Consider the following 20024-nt stretch of genomic DNA (forward strand, 5'->3'; position numbering starts at 1 on the left):
AAATAGTGTAAAATTCTCTAAAAACTATTTACATTTTTAATAGATTAAATACAATTCATTATCATTTCATATATAGTACAGAAATTATAATAAATTCATGATACATTTATTACATCTATTATACAATTTAATAATAATATATTTATTTATAATTAGAATTTAAAATTAAATATATACATTTTATTTAGTGGATCCAAACTGTGTATATAATATATAAATATATCATAAAAGATAAAGTATAATACATTTGTAATAGATTATAATTTCAACAAATTTTATAACAAAAATCTATTAATTTTAGTTGTCCATATCCATATTAAAAGAGAAATATACCTTTAAATGAGCTTTAAACAGTTTAAACAGAATAAGGACTGAAACTCACAGTTTAGTTGATTTTTGATTTGACAAAGGGATTGGGATTGGAGGTGGTACCTGTCACAGATCCAGCCCCTGTTGCTCATTGGTCGCTTGCAGTTGCTGCAGTTGATGTGTAAGGTGGTGGAGGCTTGATTCAGACACATGATGGGGCCACACGTGCTCAGTTTGATCACCTCGTTACTGACGTTCCACAGCTCGAAGCGCTGCAGCAGGTCGATGTAGGACATGTACCAGTGCTCCTGAAACACAAACACACAGATTAAAACATCACGGCTGTACCCTCATTCAATATTCACCTACATCAGTCCACTCATACAGTTCACTTGAAGGAGTGAATGAAAACGAGTGAGTGAGGGCAATGGAAGGACTGCCGCTTTTGCATAGTTTGCCTGCTGTTTAATAATCATTTGAAATGGGCAGCTCCAGTAGTAAAATTAAAGGATTTATATTGAACTCTGTCATTGAAATTAGGATAAAGCCTAGTTAAACAATTTAATAGTCCATTTACAATGAATTTGTACATGTGTTGTATTATAGCATGGAGGGGTGCTTTTAACACCAATTAAAGGAACACTCCACTTTTTTTTTAACTCATCCAACTCCCCTAGAGTTAAACAGTTGAGTTTTACCGTTTTCAAATCCATTCAGCCGATCTTTGGGTCTGGCGGTAGCACTTTTAGCTTAGCTTAGCATAGATCATTGAATCTGATTAGACCGTTAGCATCTCGCTCAAAAATGACCAAAGAGTTTCCATAGTTTTCCTATTTGAAACTTGACTCTTCTGTAGTTGCATCGTGTACTGATTAGACTGACTGAAAATTAAGAGTTGCGAAGTCAGAAACTCTTTGGTCATTTTTGAGCGAGATGCTAACGGTCTAATCAGATTCAATGATCTATGCTTAAGCTAAGCTAAAAGTGCTACCGCCAGACCCAAGTATCGGCTGAATGGATTCGAAAACGGTAAAACTCAACTATTTAACTCTAGGGGAGTTTGAAATGAGGTTTTATTTTTTTTAAAAAGTGGAGTGTTCCTTTAATGGATGATTCAGCTGTGAGCGCCATCTTTTGGCAAGACGCAGGAACTCTCATTATGTGCATCAGTGCATTATGAGTTTTCTCTAGCTGCTTAGTGTACATCGTTGGTAACACTCGTTTTTGCACTGTACAACATCCACTATGGTTTCGTACAACACTAAAAATGACTGTTCCCTATTTGAGGGTACAGTGGGTGATTTCGGATACTGCCCAACATGCAGAAAGCTACACTTCCTGTCAAAGGCGGGTGGTTTTCCTCACCTGTGTGAGCTCGTCGATCTCCTTACGGATGCGGTCGCCCAGTACGATCAGCACGGATACGGCCATCTGCACGTTGCCCTGCTCGGCGTAGTAGCACAGCATCTCCTTTACGATGGGGCAGAAGAACTTGGGCGGCAAGTGAGGGCGAGAACAGCAGCTGCGAGACGGAAATGAGACTGAAGGACTCCATGGGAGTCAGACATGTGCTCTCGGCTTCGCTCCCGCTGACGTGGGGTGACTCTGGCTTCTCCTGCACTGGCTCCGGGGCCGAGGGATGGTCCATGATCTCGTGGCGTAACGGGAAGGCCTCCTGAGGGAGCAGGTACTCGGGCTCCTCTGCTTGAGAGAGAACAGGCTTTTCATTTCACTTTTTACACCTATGCACCTGTGAGATATGCTTGGTTTTGTTGACTTCTCACAGGCAATATTAACAGTTTGCAGCTTCTTGACCAACCTGCTGGTTTCTCGTGCTCCATGCTGTAGAGATCATCGTCGTCCAGTTCAGCGTCTCCAAACAGATACTCGGCCTGACCCTCGCTGCCCTCCGTCTCCTCGTTCTCTGCACACAGAAACACATCTTTATACACTGTTTGTAAGGATTTCCTGGCAGCTAAACATCTGGACTGACAGCTGAAGGCCACGGAGAAACTTACGGAGTAATTTCTGCATTCACAAATCAAACCATCTTTATAATAACTGAGGCAGCTCATTAACCCTGAAGTTTTTAAAGGGTTAATTCACTGAAAAAATTAATTTTTCTCTCATTATTTACAGGTCATTCCTAATATGTGTAACCATCCGCTGGTTTCACAGACAGGCTCAAGACTAAAATGTAAGTCTGAGCTGTTTAATCTGAAAGAAGAACAAGAGGGACACCAATCATGTTTTTTTTCTAAGACACATTTGTAAAAATGGCCTTGACTTATACTTAAATGGCCTTGAACTGTGGCCTTGTCCTAATCCTTGCTTAGTCCTAGCACTGTCTGTGAAACCAGGCCTTTATTTCTTCTGTGGAACATAAAAGGAGACGTTTAGCAAAATGTCCAAGTTGCTCCAAGTTGAAAATGCACCATAAAATTATCGGTTTTCTAGAGGAACAGACTTAAACTGAATCTGTTGCTTAATGTCGATCATATAGGTTGAAACTATATGAGGCTTAATGATGAAAAAATTATTATTTTTGGGGGTCCTATCTGGTCTCCTACAAATGTTTTGTGTTTTCCTGAGAAACTTTGCATTTGCTTGCAAAAACGTTATTTGCGAGCAAAAGTTTAATGGGAAAACAGAATGGTTTTGCGAGCAAATGAAAACACAAAGGTTTGCAAGGAAATGCAATGTTTCTCTAGGAAATCAAAAGTTTTGCAAGCAAACACAAAGTTTATTCGGGAAACAAAGGTTTGCGAGGAAAAGCAAAGTTTCCCTGGAAAATTAAAAGGTTCTGCGAACAAACGCTAAGTTTTTTTGAGAAACAAAAGTTTTGTGAGCGTACGCAAGGTTTCTCGGGAAAAATACAAAAGTTTGCAAGCAAACACAAAGCTTCAAAGAAAAAAATAAGGGGTTAACAAGTTTATTGTGGAAACACATTGGTAAAGCTAATGTAAAGTTTCTTTTGATGTAAAGTTGGAATTTAATACAATATTGCGGAGACTCGGTGAGCAAAAGTTATGTTTCTCATATATCTTATTTAATTTTTTGGGGAAAAGCAAAAGTTTTATGAATGAAAGCAAAGTTTCTCTGGTAAAGACGATTAGTTTTATGTGTAAATGCAAAATTTCTCAGGAAATGTAAACGTTTTGTGATTGAAGGCAACATATCTTTGGGGAATGCAGTCGTTTTGAGAGAGCAAGCACAAAGTTTGCTCTGTAAACACAGTCTGGCTGATTGTATCTTGCATTCCTCTGTTATTGGTCTCTCATCAGGACGGCTGCGTGTTTATATGTCTGTGTCTCACCGTCATTGTTGTTGAGGTTGGTCTCCAGACTGTGGAGGTTGTCTTGTCTGTTTTCTTTGTTTCTCTCATTGAGAGCAGCGCTCATCTCCTTCATACTGAAGCTGCAGGACGCAGGTAAAAGATGCACAGTGATGAATGATATCAGAGTTAGGATTCAGAAATGAAACATCACATGTGGTAATGTCAGTACCTGTTGACGAGTGGGAGGTTTCCTGATTTGTTTCAGATTGTGATTGGACGACAAGGACGGATTAGCCGGCTCTGAAAACATGATTCGCAGCATGGTCCATGTGGTCGATTCCTGTATAGTATAAACACATAACATAAAAACTTCTGTGAAACAGGGTTTGTAAGGAAACTGCAGGGGATTTGTGAATTAATGATAAGCTAGTCTTTCAGTATTAATCATAATAATATGCAATCAATTAAAAAAATAAACATGGAAGCCTATATTAAATAATTTTATACTGGCCTTATGCACTATATAATTGCAAAATGTTTTTTTTTAATTTTTAAATATTTATTTTATTTAGTTAACTTGTATATATATATATATATATATATATATATATATATATATATATATATTTTTTTTTTTAATAAAAGAGAACAGAGAACCATGAACATGCAAATGTTGTCTAAAATCATTGAGATGTTAACTTAAAATCTCTGGGGGCACTTCAAAAAAAATAAATATTGTAGGTTTAAAGCATTTCAGCTGACAAAAAAGGTTAAAATACAACCAAATCCCATTAAAATCCATCTGTACCTGCGGTCTGTTGAGTCTCTTGGCGACTTGAGCGTTATGCTCACAGAGTTCGGCGAAGGGTTTCCCGCTCAGCAGGTAACTCTGTGCGGTGTTAATGAACCAGTCCATCCCGACACCGCTGCCCGCTTCACTCTCAAACACACTGAGCGCGCTCGACACCTGCGCAAACTGCTCCGTCACATCCGGCTTCTTGAAGAAGAAGATGGGGTACCGCCGATCGCCCCCCGGATAGGTTTTACGCCCCACGTCCCCTACAGATTGTGGCGCTATAAAGAAATGAACACCATTAAAAGCACGAGAGTTTGAAAAAAAGACATAAAAAAGTCAAGGCAAGTACAATAAATACATAACAAAAAATATCTTGTATCTGTGCAGCTAATTTTGAATGCAAAAATAATTTTGGTCAAATCGAACCCCGTATAGAAATAACACGATAAAATAGATGAAAATTATTAAATCTCACATTTGATAATTTTTGTCTCTAACAAACTCGAGGTTTTCTATGCAAGCCCTTTACTGCCACTGAATAAAACATTTTAAAAGGTAACTTTTTATCTAACAATTTTGACTTTTTTTTATATAATTGCACGCTATAAACTCGCAGTTGAGTGTTATAAAGTCAGTACTGTGTGATAAACTCATAATTCTGAGAAATAAACTCATAATTGTGACTTTTTTTCACAGAATTGTGAGATTTAAACTCTGGGGAGGGGGGTATGATATGTTCTCAAAAGTTTATATCTGGCGAATCTGACTTTATTACATGCAATTAAGAGTTTATATCCCACAACTCTGAGAAAAAAGTCACAATTGTGAAGAAAAAAAATGTCTGTGCTTGCATAGTTTTTCTGTTTTTACATGCATCTTTAGTGTCGAATATGGTGAACTGCATTGAAATCAGTGATGTTCAATTTAACACACAACACACAAATAGTACCCAGTTTTTCAGCACCACAGGAGGGTTTGCAGCAGTCCACCCGGGCGGGTCACTCACCGCTCATCAGACTCTCTTTAGCAGCGAACGCCAGGTCCCCGAACAGCCCAAAGCAGAGTCCCTCAGGATTGGCGCGGTCGACGGGTCTGCTGGCGTCTTTAAACATGTGCTGGTACAGCGTACTGTCCTTGGACCCCGACAGCAGGAAGTAGGGGTCGTGCTGGTGCCGCCATACGATTCCCGTGGTCACGTCTTTGTGCTCCTCGAAGGTTGCGAAGGGGATGAACGGCCGGCGGACGTCCCACACGTAGATGTTGTGGTCCACCATCATGGAGCAGGTGGCCAGGTGATATCTGCGCTCCGGACGCCACTTGACCCTGGCCACCGACGCTATGGTCTGAACGCAGTAGATCTCCTTCACGCGGTTGGTCGACATGTCCCAGACTTTCACCATCTTGTCACGTCCGCCTGTGGCCAGCCAACCCCTGCAAGACAGAGACAAGCGTTACATATACATATAAAATGTGTAACATTTACCAACTAAAATTAGGCAAAAAAAGTTGCTTTTGAGTATTTATTAAGTAGAAATTTTGAATAAATTATTTAGAAGTTGACTATTTTGTTTTTTAATCTTCCTTCTAATTTAAAGTTTCTTTAGTTATTATTATGAATTTTACAATTGTTATTGTTGTTATTTTTTTTATCTCATTTTATCTTCTTTTTAAAAAAAGGCTCACTTTGTGTGTTTCATTAGTTATTTTTTTATAATAATAATTTATTATTATAAATATAATAATTTTTTTAAATTTGTATTTGTAATAAAACAGTTTTATTATTATCATTTCCCTTTTCAATTTAATATTTACTTTAAGAGTAAGTTTAAAATTTCTAATTGAATTTTACTATAAAAACAATAATAATATAAAATATATTTAATTTGTATTTGTAATAAAACAATTTTATTATTATTATTATTTCCCTCATTTTTTTAATCTTAATGTTTACATTAAGAGTAAGCTTTATATTTTAAATTGAATTTCACTATAATAACAACAAAAACAATAATAATAGTAATAATAATAATTATTATTATTATTATTATTAACAATAATAATTGTATGCTAATTGTTATATTCTGAGCTTTTATATTATATTATATATTATATTTATGGCTGTCAGTTTAACGTGTTAACTTTATTAATTAATTATAAAAAAAATAACGCAATTAATTTTTTTTAACAAAGTTAATGCACTGTCCCTGTCTTCAGTCCTGTATGTCATCTAACATAACCAAAACAGCTTTATTACCAACAGTCTTCAAAATACCTTCCTTAAATTCTGTCATTATTTGCTCACCCTCATGTCGTTTCAAACCTTTATATTGCAGTACATGTTTTGAAGAACCTATTTTGTTGGTAACAAAGCTATTTTGGTTACCAGTGACTTTCATTGTACTAACAACCAATACTGAGATGTTTCTCGAGTTATCTTCTTTTACGTTTGGCCGTTGTAGCCTAAATGTTTGTGCATGGACCTGTCATCAGGGTGCCAGTCACAGCAGAAGACGGGTCCGGTGTGCGCGGTGAACATCCTCTCGTATCGGTCGGGTCTCCGAATGTCCCACAGCTGCACGTTTCCATTCTCAAACGAGGCCGCGAACGTGAAATAATCCTTAATACTGAACTGCACATCTCTCACGCTCTCAGACTGACCTGCGAAACACAGACTGGTGTTCACGTTGTGTACAGTCTCTGTGTAGTGTCAGATTTAGTGTCTAAAATGCTCCAGATGTGCTTCTCGTTGAAAATAGGTGCTTGGGTGATGTTTTGTAGATGTATAATATGTGTAAATCATGAAAGAATTTGATTTTTGACATGTGACCCCTGCTGGCAAAATGAGTCGTCATGAGGAAATAGTCAAAAATGTGTTATTTTTATTGATAATGATGTATGACTTGTAGAGTTACAGCCGTTTGAAGGCTACAAGAGTCAGCAGAGATGAATTTCTTTTGAGAAAAATCAAGTGAAAGTTTTCCCAAGAATAAAATCACCGAGCAACATTGCATATTTTCTTCTATTTCTATTCTTAAAAACTACTATATAATTAATCACAATATTGCTATTATTTTTTATCTTTGTTAATAAACATATGAAACAAAGATGCAAAAAACAGTACTTTAATCAAGAGCCTCTATTCTTTTAATGTTAGTGTAATTAACATTGGGACCTACTGTAATGCATGGATCTAATATAATGTTACACATCAGATAAGACAGAACAGATTATGTTTGTGTGACTCTCCTCTAGACATATTTTGCAATAATGTACTTAATAGGGAGATTATGCACATGCTTTGCAAACATCATCATGGTTTGAACTCAATATAAATATCCACAAAGCTGTAATACAGTACTTTGTAACAACAGCCCTACAACTTATGTTGAGAAGCAGCAGCAGTCGTCCAGAAGAAAGCATACAACTAAAGATCATATCAGATGTTTGATTACTTTTGAGCATTGAGGTCAGTAGAAGAGGACTTAATGAACTCATTTTTGTGAAAACCTTAAATTCGACCTTTTTTCTCTTCTTTTGGCTGTAGCTCAAAGTTGGACCGTGTGCATTCACACTCATTCTGCCAGCATGGGTCACATGTGCAGATGCTGTAGTAAAGCCAGAGACGCTCATCTACCAGAAAAGGTGCTGACGCTCTCCTTCTTGCGCAGGTCAAAACACTTCATGAATCCGTCCTGAGAGCCGGACAGCAGCATGTTGACCTCAGTGGGGTGAAAACAGACTTTATTGACCGTGCGCTTGTGTTCGGTGAACAGCTGCTCCTGTTTGTTACGGCAGGGCCGGGCCAGATTCCACGTCACCACGGCTCCGTTAGTGGCGGCGGTGGCCAGCAGGTTCTCCTCCATCTGATGCCACATGACGTCCGCACAGCTGAAGTTCAGTGAGGGTTTGCGTCCCACACGCAGGTTCAGCCGCTCCACGAAAGCGTCCTCCTCCAGACCGTAAATCTTGAAAATATTCCGCCCGGCAACCACCACCTGAAACATGCAATGATCAATAACAGACTGAATATTCATTTACATACTACTAATCAATTAAATGACAAATATATACATACTGAAGCAATACCTAAATTAATAATAAATATAAATAATAGTGCTGTCAAGCGATTAATCGCATCCAAAATGAAAGTTTTTGTTTGCATAATATATGTGTGTGTGCTGTGTATATTTATTATGCCTATATAAATATACACACATGCATGTATATTTCAGAAAAATATGTTAATATTAAATCTATATATTTATAATATAAATTATATGAATATAAATACATGTAAATATTTGTATGTGTGTGTATTTATATTAACATAATAAATATACACAGTATACACACAAAAACGTATTTTTTGGATGCGATTAATCGTTTGACAGCACTAATAAATAATAATAAATTGATTAAATTTAATTAGATTAATTTTTTTTTTATTTAATTAGCAAAACAATATACTGTACATATATATAACTTAATGACAAATTGTTGAAATTAAAATATTTATAATATTTTGCATGGCAACCATCACTTGAAACATGTTGTGAAAAATTATTAAAAATTATAAACAAATAAATAAAAAATAATAATAAATTAATAAATTTTAGACATTAAAATATTTTGAGAATCAAACATCACCTGAAATATGTTCTGATCAGTCAAGGGTTAACTACATCTTATAAAAATAGTATCCAAAAATAGTATTTGGAAAGTGAATATTAAGTATTGACAATTAAATTATTAATAACCGATATTAGTCATTAACAGAATAAATACCAACTTAATTTACATATTAATATGATATAAATTTAATATTAAATAATAATAAATTGATAGTAATACTACATATAAATCATTTAATAATGAATAAATTATATACATTTAAATACTGATTTATTATAAATTATATAAATGTCAAAGTTATTGTAAAAATTCTATATTGATCATTTTGGTAATGTGAACCATCAACCATTGAATTGGTCTCTTTGGCTTGTGTTGTGAATATAATTTTCATCTCATTTGTTCACCTGCGTAGCATCCCGACACACGCTGATGGCATTGGCAGGTGCATCCAGGTGACAAAACATGGTACAGCCACTAATAGTGCTGCTGACCCTGGTCATCTTCTCCATCTCAAGCTGCACAATCAAGAGAAAGAGAGCAAACAGAGGTGAAAACACAAAGAAAGAGATGTAGCTAGAACAGTTCCTTCTCTGGCCAGCAGGTGGAGCAATGAACATCTCCAGGTAGCGCGGGCACGAGCCTTTTTTCAGCATTTATAAAGTCAAAATATACAGTAATAAAGTGAGAGGTTCACACTTACACTGTGTCCAAAGCCCGTTGTGTTGAGTTTATTATTTTAAAATAACCTTTCACTTGCTCATTCACTGACTCAAAACCTATGAGAAAATGAAGTCAGAAACAGAAAACATGTTTCATTGTGTTTTAATATTTCACAAAAAAAAAAAATATATATATATATATATACATACACAAATCTTTACACGGAATTACACACCGACCTGCAGAACAGCATAAAAACATATCTGCAACAAAGACATTAAATAAATGAAGTGTAAAAGTGATACCAGAAAACATAAATAAATACATAATAATAATAAAAAATAAAATAAGGGAAATTGTAAAAGTTATATATAGTGATAGAAAGAGACAAATAGACACAACAAATTTGAATTATTGGTAGAGTGCATGTTTTGTAAATATTTTATCTGCTGCTGACTGCGTTCAGCCAATAATTCCAGTTTATAAATACTGTTTTCTCATTAACATTAGGAAAACAAGAGCAGTGCTTTGTTATTATAATGCACAGAAATACCAATTAAAAATGTAATTATTTTATATAAGGGTTTTGCACAGTTCATCATATTCACCTCAAGCATACTGGGCTTCGAGAATCGAGTTTATAAAAATATAAAACATTTAGTATTATAACAAAATGATATTATAGCTTTATCTTATTAAGCATGCAGTATTAGATGTAACGTTAGGTGTGCAGTCACGCGCCTTAATAAAAGTGCTACGCTGCTTTAAAAACAGCTCAGTATAGCGGTTATAACTCATGCAGCACGAGGCAGTAATACAGCCTTCGAATATTAATGATCAACCGTGATATGAGTTTAGATACCGCTGAAATAACCGCGAACAACTTACCCATTAAAAACAATTGTGTCCGTTCATTAGAAGCGGATGTAGAAGCATTGTTTACGTTCGCTGCTGACGTCACCTCCGGTCGCATGGCGCGCTGCTTCGAGCTGCATAATCTGTTCACAACCTTTCTTTTACTGTCTGTTCACAACGCCTTTAAAACCTCACACTAAAGAAATTTGTCATAACACATCCCGGTATGTTAATATGCTGTGATGTCGCTTGCTAACATTTGTTTGTTAATGTTATGAACTCTGTGTTTGCATTATTTCTCTCTCTCTGTCAGTCATGTCTGTGAATGAAAGCCTGTATAACATCTCGGTTACGTATGTAACCTTGGTTCCCTGAATAGGGAACGAGATGCTGCGGTGACGTCACCACGTATGGGAACACCTCTGGTGTGACGAATGTCTGAAGCCCTATACCATCCCGCCAATCCTATTGGCCAAATGGCGCATAGCACCACCCTGCGCATGCGCGAGCATGATATACCTGGGTGCAGCGCGCCATTTCGCTCAGATTTCATGACTGAAGATGAAGAGTTATCAAGGTACGGAACGGCCAGAACCGCAGCATCTCGTTCCCTATTCAGGGAACCAAGGTTACATACGTAACCGAGATGTTCCCTATCATAGGTCACTTCGATGCTGCGGTGACGTCACCACGTATGGGAACGATATACCAAAACGCCTGACGTACCTGATAACTGAGATCCGAGGAAGCAACTGCTCAAGCGGAGAGAACCCGGGAGCCAGGGGCCATCCTCACATCCAGACTGTAGGATTTGATAAAAGTGCTCGGTGAGGACCATCCTGCCGCAGCACAGATATCATCCATAGAAGAGCCACTGAGAAAAGCTTGAGAAGAAGCTACAGCTCGAGTGGAATGAGCCTTAACCCCTAAGGGCGAAGCGAGTCCGCGCGCCTCATAGGCCAAAGAAATCGCCTCCACCAGCCAATGGGACATGCGCTGTTTTGTAACTGCATGGCCCTTACTTTTATGTCCAAAGCAGACAAACAGCTGGTCAGAACCACGCCAAGGAGCTGTGCGATCCACATAAGTCTTTAAAGCTCTCACAGGGCAAAGACTTAGATCTCCTGACCCGGCCTCGGCAGGCGAAAAAGCTTCCAGAACCACTTGCTGAAAGCGAAAAGGGTTAGATGCGACCTTAGGAACATAGTTAGGCCTGGGCCGCAGCAGCACCTTCACAGAGCCTGGTGCAAATTCCATGCATGAGGGTGAAACAGAAAGAGCCTGTAAATCCCCAACTCTCTTGAGGGAGGATAAAGCCATGAGAAGAAGTGTCTTCAATGTCAGGATTTTATCCGATACGGTCTCCAAGGGCTCAAACGGATGCCCTGATAAACCTAACAACACAATGGATAAATCCCATGAAGGAACTCGCACAGGGCGGAAAGGCCTCAGCCGTCGCGCACCCTGTATGAAACGAGAAACTAATGGATGACGCCCCACAGAGGCACCGCCTATGCATTCGTGGTAAGCTGAAATGGCTGCCACGTAAACCTTTAAAGTGGCTGGTGTAACGCCATCCGAGAAACGCTCCTGGAGGAACTCCAGCACTGAAGCCACTGGGCAGTAAACTGGATCCACATTATGATTACCACACCAGGCTGTAAACAGTCTCCACTTGAAAGCATATAAGCGTCTCGTAGAAGCTGCTCTAGAACTCAATATAGTCTCAGTAGTTTCAGCAGAAAGACCGGGACATACTAACGCACTCCGCTCAGTGGCCACGCCCACAGTTTCCACAGATCTGGCCTCGGGTGCCAAATCAGCCCCTGTGCTTGTGATAATAAATCCTGTCTGATGGGAATCTCCCACGGAGAGCCCGCTAGCAGACTGATCAGATCCGCAAACCACGGCTGCGTGTGCCATCGCGGAGCCACCAGCAGCAGCTGTTCCACTCTGTCCCGGCGTAATCTGCATAATACCGCTGGGATCAAACGAATCGGAGGAAAAGCATACAGACTGGTCTTGGGCCAGCTGTGAGCTAACGCATCCACGCCCAGGGGCGATGGGGAGCGTAGGGAGAACCATAGCGGGCAATGCGTAGTCATGCTCGATGCGAATAAATCCACTTTCGCTTTGCCGAATATCCGCCATAAAAGATCCACCGACTGGGGGTGTAATCGCCATTCTCCCTGTTCCAGAGCCTGTCTGGATAGCAGATCCGCTCCGAAATTCAATCGTCCGGGGACATGAATGGCCCGGATCGAGAGAAACTTGTCCCGAGACCACAGAAGAACACGCCTCGCCAGCCTGCACAGGGGGCGAGAGCGCAATCCTCCTTGATGGTTCAGATAAGACACAACCGCTGTGTTGTCTGATCTGAGTAGCACATGACGGCCGATCAGCAGATCCGAGAAATACTGGAGAGCCAGAAAAACTGCCAGTAATTCCAGTCTGTTTATATGCCAGCCGCGCTGAGCCGCTGTCCACACTCCGTGGGCTGGTCGCCCTCGACACACAGCTCCCCAACCAGTCAAAGACGCGTCCGTCGTGACAGTCTCTCGGAAAGCATAAATTCCCAATCGAACTCCTGACAGGAGAAATTCGGTTGACATCCAAATTTTCAGCGACATCACACACCGCCGTGTCACCGAAATCGTGCGATGCGGGAGACAACGGGGTGAAATATTCCGCCTTTTTGTCCACCACTGAAAAGGGCGCATTTGAAGCAATCCCAGACGAATCACGGGGGATGCTGCTGCCATTAGACCCAAGAGCCTGAGGCACAATCTCACCGTCACCGTGCGACCCGCTTTGAAGTGCCGCACGCATGACGCAATCGACTGAGCGCGCGGGAGAGAAAGCTTCGCTGTCATCGCGCGAGAGTCTAGATCTATTCCAAGAAAAGTTATCCGTTGAGAGGGAGTTAAAACACTCTTCTTGAAATTTGTTCGTAAGCCCAGGCTGTTTAAATGATTCAGCACAAGATCTCGGTGAGAGTGTGCTTGAGTCCGCGATTGCGCTATCACCAGCCAATCGTCCAAATAGTTCAACACACGAACGCCCTGGAGCCGCAACGGGGCCAGAGCTGCGTCCATGCACTTTGAGAACGTACGGGGCGCTAAAGCCAAGCCAAAGGGAAGAACGCGGTACTGATACGCTTTGCCCTCTAAAGCGAATCTGAGGAACTTCCTGTGTCTCTTGACGATCTGAATATGGAAATACGCATCCTTCAGATCGATCGTAATAAACCAATCGCTTGGTCGGATCTGAGACAGAATATTTTTCACCGTCAACATCTTGAATTTGCTCGGTCTGAGTGCAAGATTCAGACGGCGTAAATCCAGAATGGGTCGTAACCCGCCGTCTTTTTTCGGTACCACGAAATAACGGCTGTAAAAACCTGTCTCCATCTGAGAGGGGTGTACTTCTTCTATAGCCCCTTTGCTCAACAGAGCTGACATTTCTTGTCGCAGCACCGCCATTTCCGTAGACTTCACCGTAGTGGGAAGAATTCCGCGGAAAGGAGGCGGGCCTTTCCGAAACTGAATGGTGTATCCGTGACAAACCGTGCGTAACACCCATTGAGGAATGCCGGGCAAGCGTTCCCACGCGGCCCGAAACAATATTAACGGTTTCAAAGCTTCCGCTCCCAGCAACGCCGTCATACGCGTTAAAACGACCGGACACGAAAAACCCGTGGTGTTCGTGCACCGGGGAAGCGTATGCGCCGGAGTCGTTGCGTTCCGTTGAGTATAATCCTGAAGCGTGTCCACGGCAGGAATTAGGCCAACAGATGGAACATCGGGCTCTGCCGCTAGCGAAAAAGCGGCGGCTGTGTGAGCCGTCATAAACGGGCCGTTTGTGTAGGGTCCTTGAGTCGTCCCTCGAACTCCGAAAGCAGGATTGCGCAGAGTGTCTGAGGGAGCGTCTGTCATTACAGCTCGATCCAATGTTGCTCGAGGCGCTGTTAGCGGCGAGACAATCAATGTTTGAGCATGGGGACTGCAATGAGAGTGTGGGATGCGCGAAAGCGGTCCGACAGCGCTCTCTAGCGGAGGGCACAGTCCCTGGCAAGCAGCAGAAAGATCAGGAGCTGCTATTCGGCACCCGAGAACGAGAGGCTTTAGCCGTCGAGGTCAGGTTCAAACGCTTACGTTGACGCTGGTGCGCCGGAGGAAAAACCCTAGGGCCCCAGTCCTTACGAGGAGGCGCCATGGGTGTGGGTTCCTCTCGAGAGGCTGCTCGCTGGCGGTGAGAGGAGGTTGAGCGAGAACGCGCGGGCGCTTGCCGGCGTTCGACCTCCCTGGGTCTGCGGGGAATCAGCTGGCGGAAAGCGGCTGATTGCTGTTTCGCTGCCCTGAACTTCTCCACTACTGACGTGACAGCCTCACCGAACAATCCATCCCTGGAGACAGGGGCATCCATAAGGAAAGATTTATCCTTCTCCTTAATATCGGTGAGATTAAGCCAGAGGTGGCGCTCAACCGAAATCAAACCGGCCATAGTACGGCCCACTGCACGAGCGGTATGTTTGGTAGCGCGTAGCGCCAAATCCGTAGCTCTACGCAGTTCTTTAACTGCCTCCGGTGTGATGCCCTCACCTTCATCCAATTCCTTCAATAACTCCGCCTGGTAGGCCTGAAGGACCGCCATAGAGTGGAGCGACGCAGCCGCCTGACCAGCCGCCATGTAGGATTTACCCACCAAACTAGACGTGACTCGACACGCCTTCGAAGGAAGAAGGGGGCGAGACTTCCAAGCCGCGGCCGAACTAGGCGCAAGGTGTTCGGCGAGAGTCTCTTCCACCGGGGGCATCATAGTATAGCCATGGTTCGCCATATCAGAAACGGTGGCGAAATCCGCGGCCGCGGCGTTAGTAATCCGCGCCGAAAATGGCTGTTTCCAGGACCTCGAAACCTCCTGGTGGAGGTCCGGGAAAAAAGGCAAAGGCCTCCGGGGCTGTGTAGGTGTCCGACTGGTTAAAAAACGGTCGTCCAGCTTGGAAGAAGGTTGGGCCTCGGCCTTGTCAACCTCCCAGTCTAGCCCCAATTTTCCCACCGCACGAGAAACCACATCCAACAGCTCACTGTAGGAGGGGGAAACACGCCTCTCCTGTCCGCTAGGAGGAAGAGGGCTAGTGTCGGTCGCGAAGTCCTCAGACCCCGAGGCCGCGGTGGATAAAACATCGTCGTCATAGCGTCCACAACCGAAGGAGATGGCGGTGCATGCCTCCGGTGTGGGAAGTAAATCCTCATTAGAGAAGACGACGGGCTCAGTATAAGTTTTATTCTGCAGCAGGGTAGGGGAGAGCGAGCGATGTGGAGAATATTCCAGCGCTGCGCTGTCCACAAAATCCATGTCGCACGTGTCACCCCAGGCCCTCGCCTCGTGCGGTGCCTCGGCAGTCGCAGAGGTGACCTGACGGGGGTTAGACTCGAGGGCGACATTAGAGAAAACTTCCACCCTGGAGCGCAGCACTCTGAGCCGCAGGCCATCACAATGGGGACAGGAAGAAAGGCCGCTAAGCGCCGCCTGTGCGTGATGTAAACCAAGACATACTACGCACCTGTCATGAGTGTCCCCCGCCGTGATGTACCTGGTACATGGCTCCTTACATTTTCGAAAGCTCATCGCGTCCGCGAAGAGGAGTTAACACTGCTCGAAGAGATCGCTGGAGAACGCGAGACGATAGGGCACAGATGATTCGCTATTCCTGAAGGAATGAAATCTGAGCGAAATGGCGCGCTGCACCCAGGTATATCATGCTCGCGCATGCGCAGGGTGGTGCTATGCGCCATTTGGCCAATAGGATTGGCGGGATGGTATAGGGCTTCAGACATTCGTCACACCAGAGGTGTTCCCATACGTGGTGACGTCACCGCAGCATCGAAGTGACCTATGATAGGGAACTGTGAAGCTCCAGCTGTGTGGAGAGCAGTTCATGGAAAATACTGGACTGTAGTAGAAGCCAAGGCAGCTGTGAAGGGGAAGACATCAGGAAAACTCTTGCAGCTGGACAGATGGTTTGAGTTCTTACAAGCAAACACTTCAAATGCATTTTTAGGTTCATTGCAGCATTTGTGTATTAATAATAATTACATAATTTACAATATTGCTAAAAAAAAGGATACAGTACATTTAAAATAATACTTTATATGTTGCTTTATTAAATTATAAATAAAATGATAAAAATATATATTGTAATAATGTTAATTTTTACCTAATTTTCAAAATTAGTCATAACCATGCAACTTTAGTGGCAGTGTCTATTTGATATGTGATTATATATAAATAATCATAAATTACAAATATAAATACTAAAATGTATTTATAAAATAAATAATACATTTAAATATTGTTAAATTAATTACATTTAAAATGAATGTATTAATTGCATCCTTTTAATTTATATTTTCGACCTATACATCATAATTAACCATAAACTTGCAAATTGACAAAACCGTAAATGCAGTCTCACTAGCATTTCCTTTATTTGATACGAGCCATATTTAAACACCCAAAATGTGTTTTTATGATTATTACTATTTGTGTAGCAGAATATAATTGAATATTAATTTATATGTTAATAATCATAAATGACCTTTATACAGTCTATGTAAATGACTCAAATTTAAAAGCATAATAAACTATAGAAATTAAAATATTATTAAATCATGCATTATATATATTTTTTTTCTAAATCACATGTACATTGCGTTAGACATGCATCAGAATAGAATACAACTGTAGATGTAGTAAATCTTCTGTCAGGTTTCAGGAGGAGCTGCCGGCAGCGATCTCAGCCCGATCCAAGCGTTCCCTCACACACGCTGAGCTCGTCAAGATCATGGAGTGGAAACTGACTGTAAGCACAACAGAAATAGATTCACACCCTACGTAATTAACAAGAACCATGATGCCAGAAATAGGCGAGTGACTCACTGGTTGCATGTTGGATGCTCTCTAACAGAAAGGGAAGTTCAGGCCTCGTTTGCAGCAGCTGATTGGCTCAAACAGCGAGGAGGCGGTTCAAAGCTCGACCAGCAAAGCTTTCGGTTTGTTACCTGATGTCCAAGCGGCGATTACAGAGCTGTGCAAACTCAAAGGTGTCGGGCCAGCGACGGCATCAGGTACACACACACACACACACACACACCCATCAGATCACGCATGCATGCATTAACTGTATTAATATGCATCTAATCGGTCTCTATAAGCCGTGCTGGCGGCCGGAGCTCCGGGTGAAGTGGCCTTCATGGCTGATGAAGCAGTGGAGAGCATCGCTGAACTCAGGCCGGTCGAGTACACGGCCAAACATTATGCACTTTTCCTCCAGAAAATACTGAACAAAACATCCCAGCTTAATAAAGGTAAGAGATTTAAGATGCATGTTGCTCTTCAAGTGTTCTTCATGGGGATCTGACCCTGATGTTTGTGGTCTCAGCGGACAGCCAGCGGGACTGGACTCCTCACAGGGTGGAGCAGTGTTTATGGGCCTGGGCCGTGGCCAATCAGATTCAGCCCTCGTTACTACAGGAGTTTGGTCTGATGGATGCAACACACTTTTCTCTGTCCAATCAGAAGCCAGAGAAGAGGAAGACAGCTGATGAAGAGCCCTCGAAGAGACAGAAGACGGAGAGATCCTGAAGAGCAGCACTTCTGTCTGCTTATCTGAATAATATTATATTCAGCACTTTTCCTTTGCAAAAGTATGTCTTTTTGAGATATTATAAAAAAGATCACAAAATACAATTGCTTTTCTGAATTTGTAATTGTTTACGTATAAATGTTTTAATAAAGCAATAAAACCTTTGTAAAAAATTACAACTATAAGTGTTTTTTCTAATGTTTTGAAAAGTATATATACTGTATATATATATATATGAATCCAAGTATTGAGTGCATAAATTAACTTTAGGAATAACTTTAAAGAACTTGGGCCTTTCTGTTTTTTCAAATCCTTTTTTTTGCTTAATTAAGGAAATATACAAATATTTTGAAATACTGCCTTTTTGACTTTCATGAGCTGCAAGCGCTAATCATCAAAACTAAAACAAAAAAACTTGTGAAATGTTTTACTTTACATGTAATGAATCTAGAATATATGAAAGTTTCACTTTTATTAAATAAGTTACAAAAAAAACCTCACGATATTCACATTTTTGGAGATGCACCTATATATATTTATGTACATATATGCTCAAGAAACATTTCTGATTATTATCAATGTTTGTGCTGCTTCATATTTTTGTGAAAACTATGATAAACTACCATTTAAAAGTTTGGGTTAAGAAATTTAAATTAAAAAAAATTATATATATATATATATATATATATATATATATATATATATATATATATTATTATTCAGCAAGGATTCGTTAAATTGAAAAAGTGACAGTAAAGACATTTATAATGTTACCAAAAAATTATATTTCAAATAAATGCTGTTCTTTGAACCTTCTATTCTTCAAAGAGTTTGGGGGAAAAATTTTTCCACAAAAATGTTAAGTAGCACAACTGTTTTCAATGCTGATGTACACAAAATTCTTATAAATCTGATTTAATTATTAAATGAAGTGTTTAGACTGCTGCTACTGCATGGCCAATTTGTAAAAAGAAAAAAAAAAGAAAAATGGTAAACCCCACATAAAGCAGGAAATAATGAAAATAATCCATGTACATAATATTAGCCTAAGGTGACCAAACAAAAAAACACCTACTGATAATTTGTAGAAACAGAAGGAAGTTTTGCTCGAGAGGAGTTTCATACTTTGTTCCCCATCGGTGGAAAGTGTTACTGTGAGCACTGACACACACTCACACTCACACGTCTCCTCACAGTATTGTCTTTATTTCATACAGCTGAGAAATGAAAGCAAACACAAAACCATACAAACTAAAACTACATTAACATAATTGCCTCGAGTCCCAATATTTCAGAAGTACAACACATCATGAAATGATAAAGAATTTGATAGAAACTATTAATATTTACATCTCTTTTTTTATCATCATCTGATCAAGAAAAAACTATTAACATTATATTTTCAGCTTTAGCTTCTTTTGCTTTTTTGTAAACAGAATATTTTACTGCAACGAGTCGTCATCTCGTCTTTTGGCACCATTTTTAAATCAGTAAATGAACTACGATTCTCAGTAGGACTACAATTGTGGCGTGACAGAGGATCTCACTGGAGCACAGCGATGAACTCAAAGCAACACTCTTGCGAACTACACCCTACAACATCATGGAGAAAATAAACGCACTACACCGCAATCTGTGCTGATTGGCCAGCTACTGATGTTAAGCATGAGATTCGAGAGCAGCTATTGGCTGGGACGTAATGTGGGTGGGATCAAGGGGAGGTCCTTGGTAAATGAGTTTGTTCCCAGTTTTAAGTGGATTGACTGAGTACAGTTCTTCACCCCGGGTGTGTTTGGAGTGGCATACTAACCATACTACTTTTGCAGTATGCACACTGGTATATTATG

At 40.7% G+C, this 20024-nt stretch overlaps 1 protein-coding gene and 1 pseudogene across 1 annotated transcript; one reads left to right on the top strand and one right to left on the bottom strand.

The window, feature by feature from the left end:
- Positions 1–10599, bottom strand: part of LOC113041847 (GATOR complex protein WDR24-like) — an 11052-nt pseudogene extending 453 nt beyond the window's left edge.
- Positions 10600–10623: 24 nt separating this feature from the next.
- On the top strand, positions 10624–18300 carry LOC113042132 (uncharacterized). Its single transcript, XM_026200719.1, has 7 exons — positions 10624–10753; positions 10843–10871; positions 16440–16552; positions 17301–17394; positions 17500–17659; positions 17747–17899; positions 17974–18300. The coding sequence occupies exons 2-7, from the start codon at positions 10845–10847 to the stop codon at positions 18174–18176; spliced, it is 750 nt and encodes a 249-aa protein (XP_026056504.1). The 5' UTR covers positions 10624–10753; positions 10843–10844; the 3' UTR covers positions 18177–18300.
- Positions 18301–20024: the final 1724 nt, after the last annotated feature.

The sequence above is a fragment of the Carassius auratus genome, chromosome 24, assembly GCF_003368295.1.
Source record: "Carassius auratus strain Wakin chromosome 24, ASM336829v1, whole genome shotgun sequence".
Classification (NCBI taxonomy): Eukaryota; Metazoa; Chordata; class Actinopteri; order Cypriniformes; family Cyprinidae; genus Carassius; species Carassius auratus.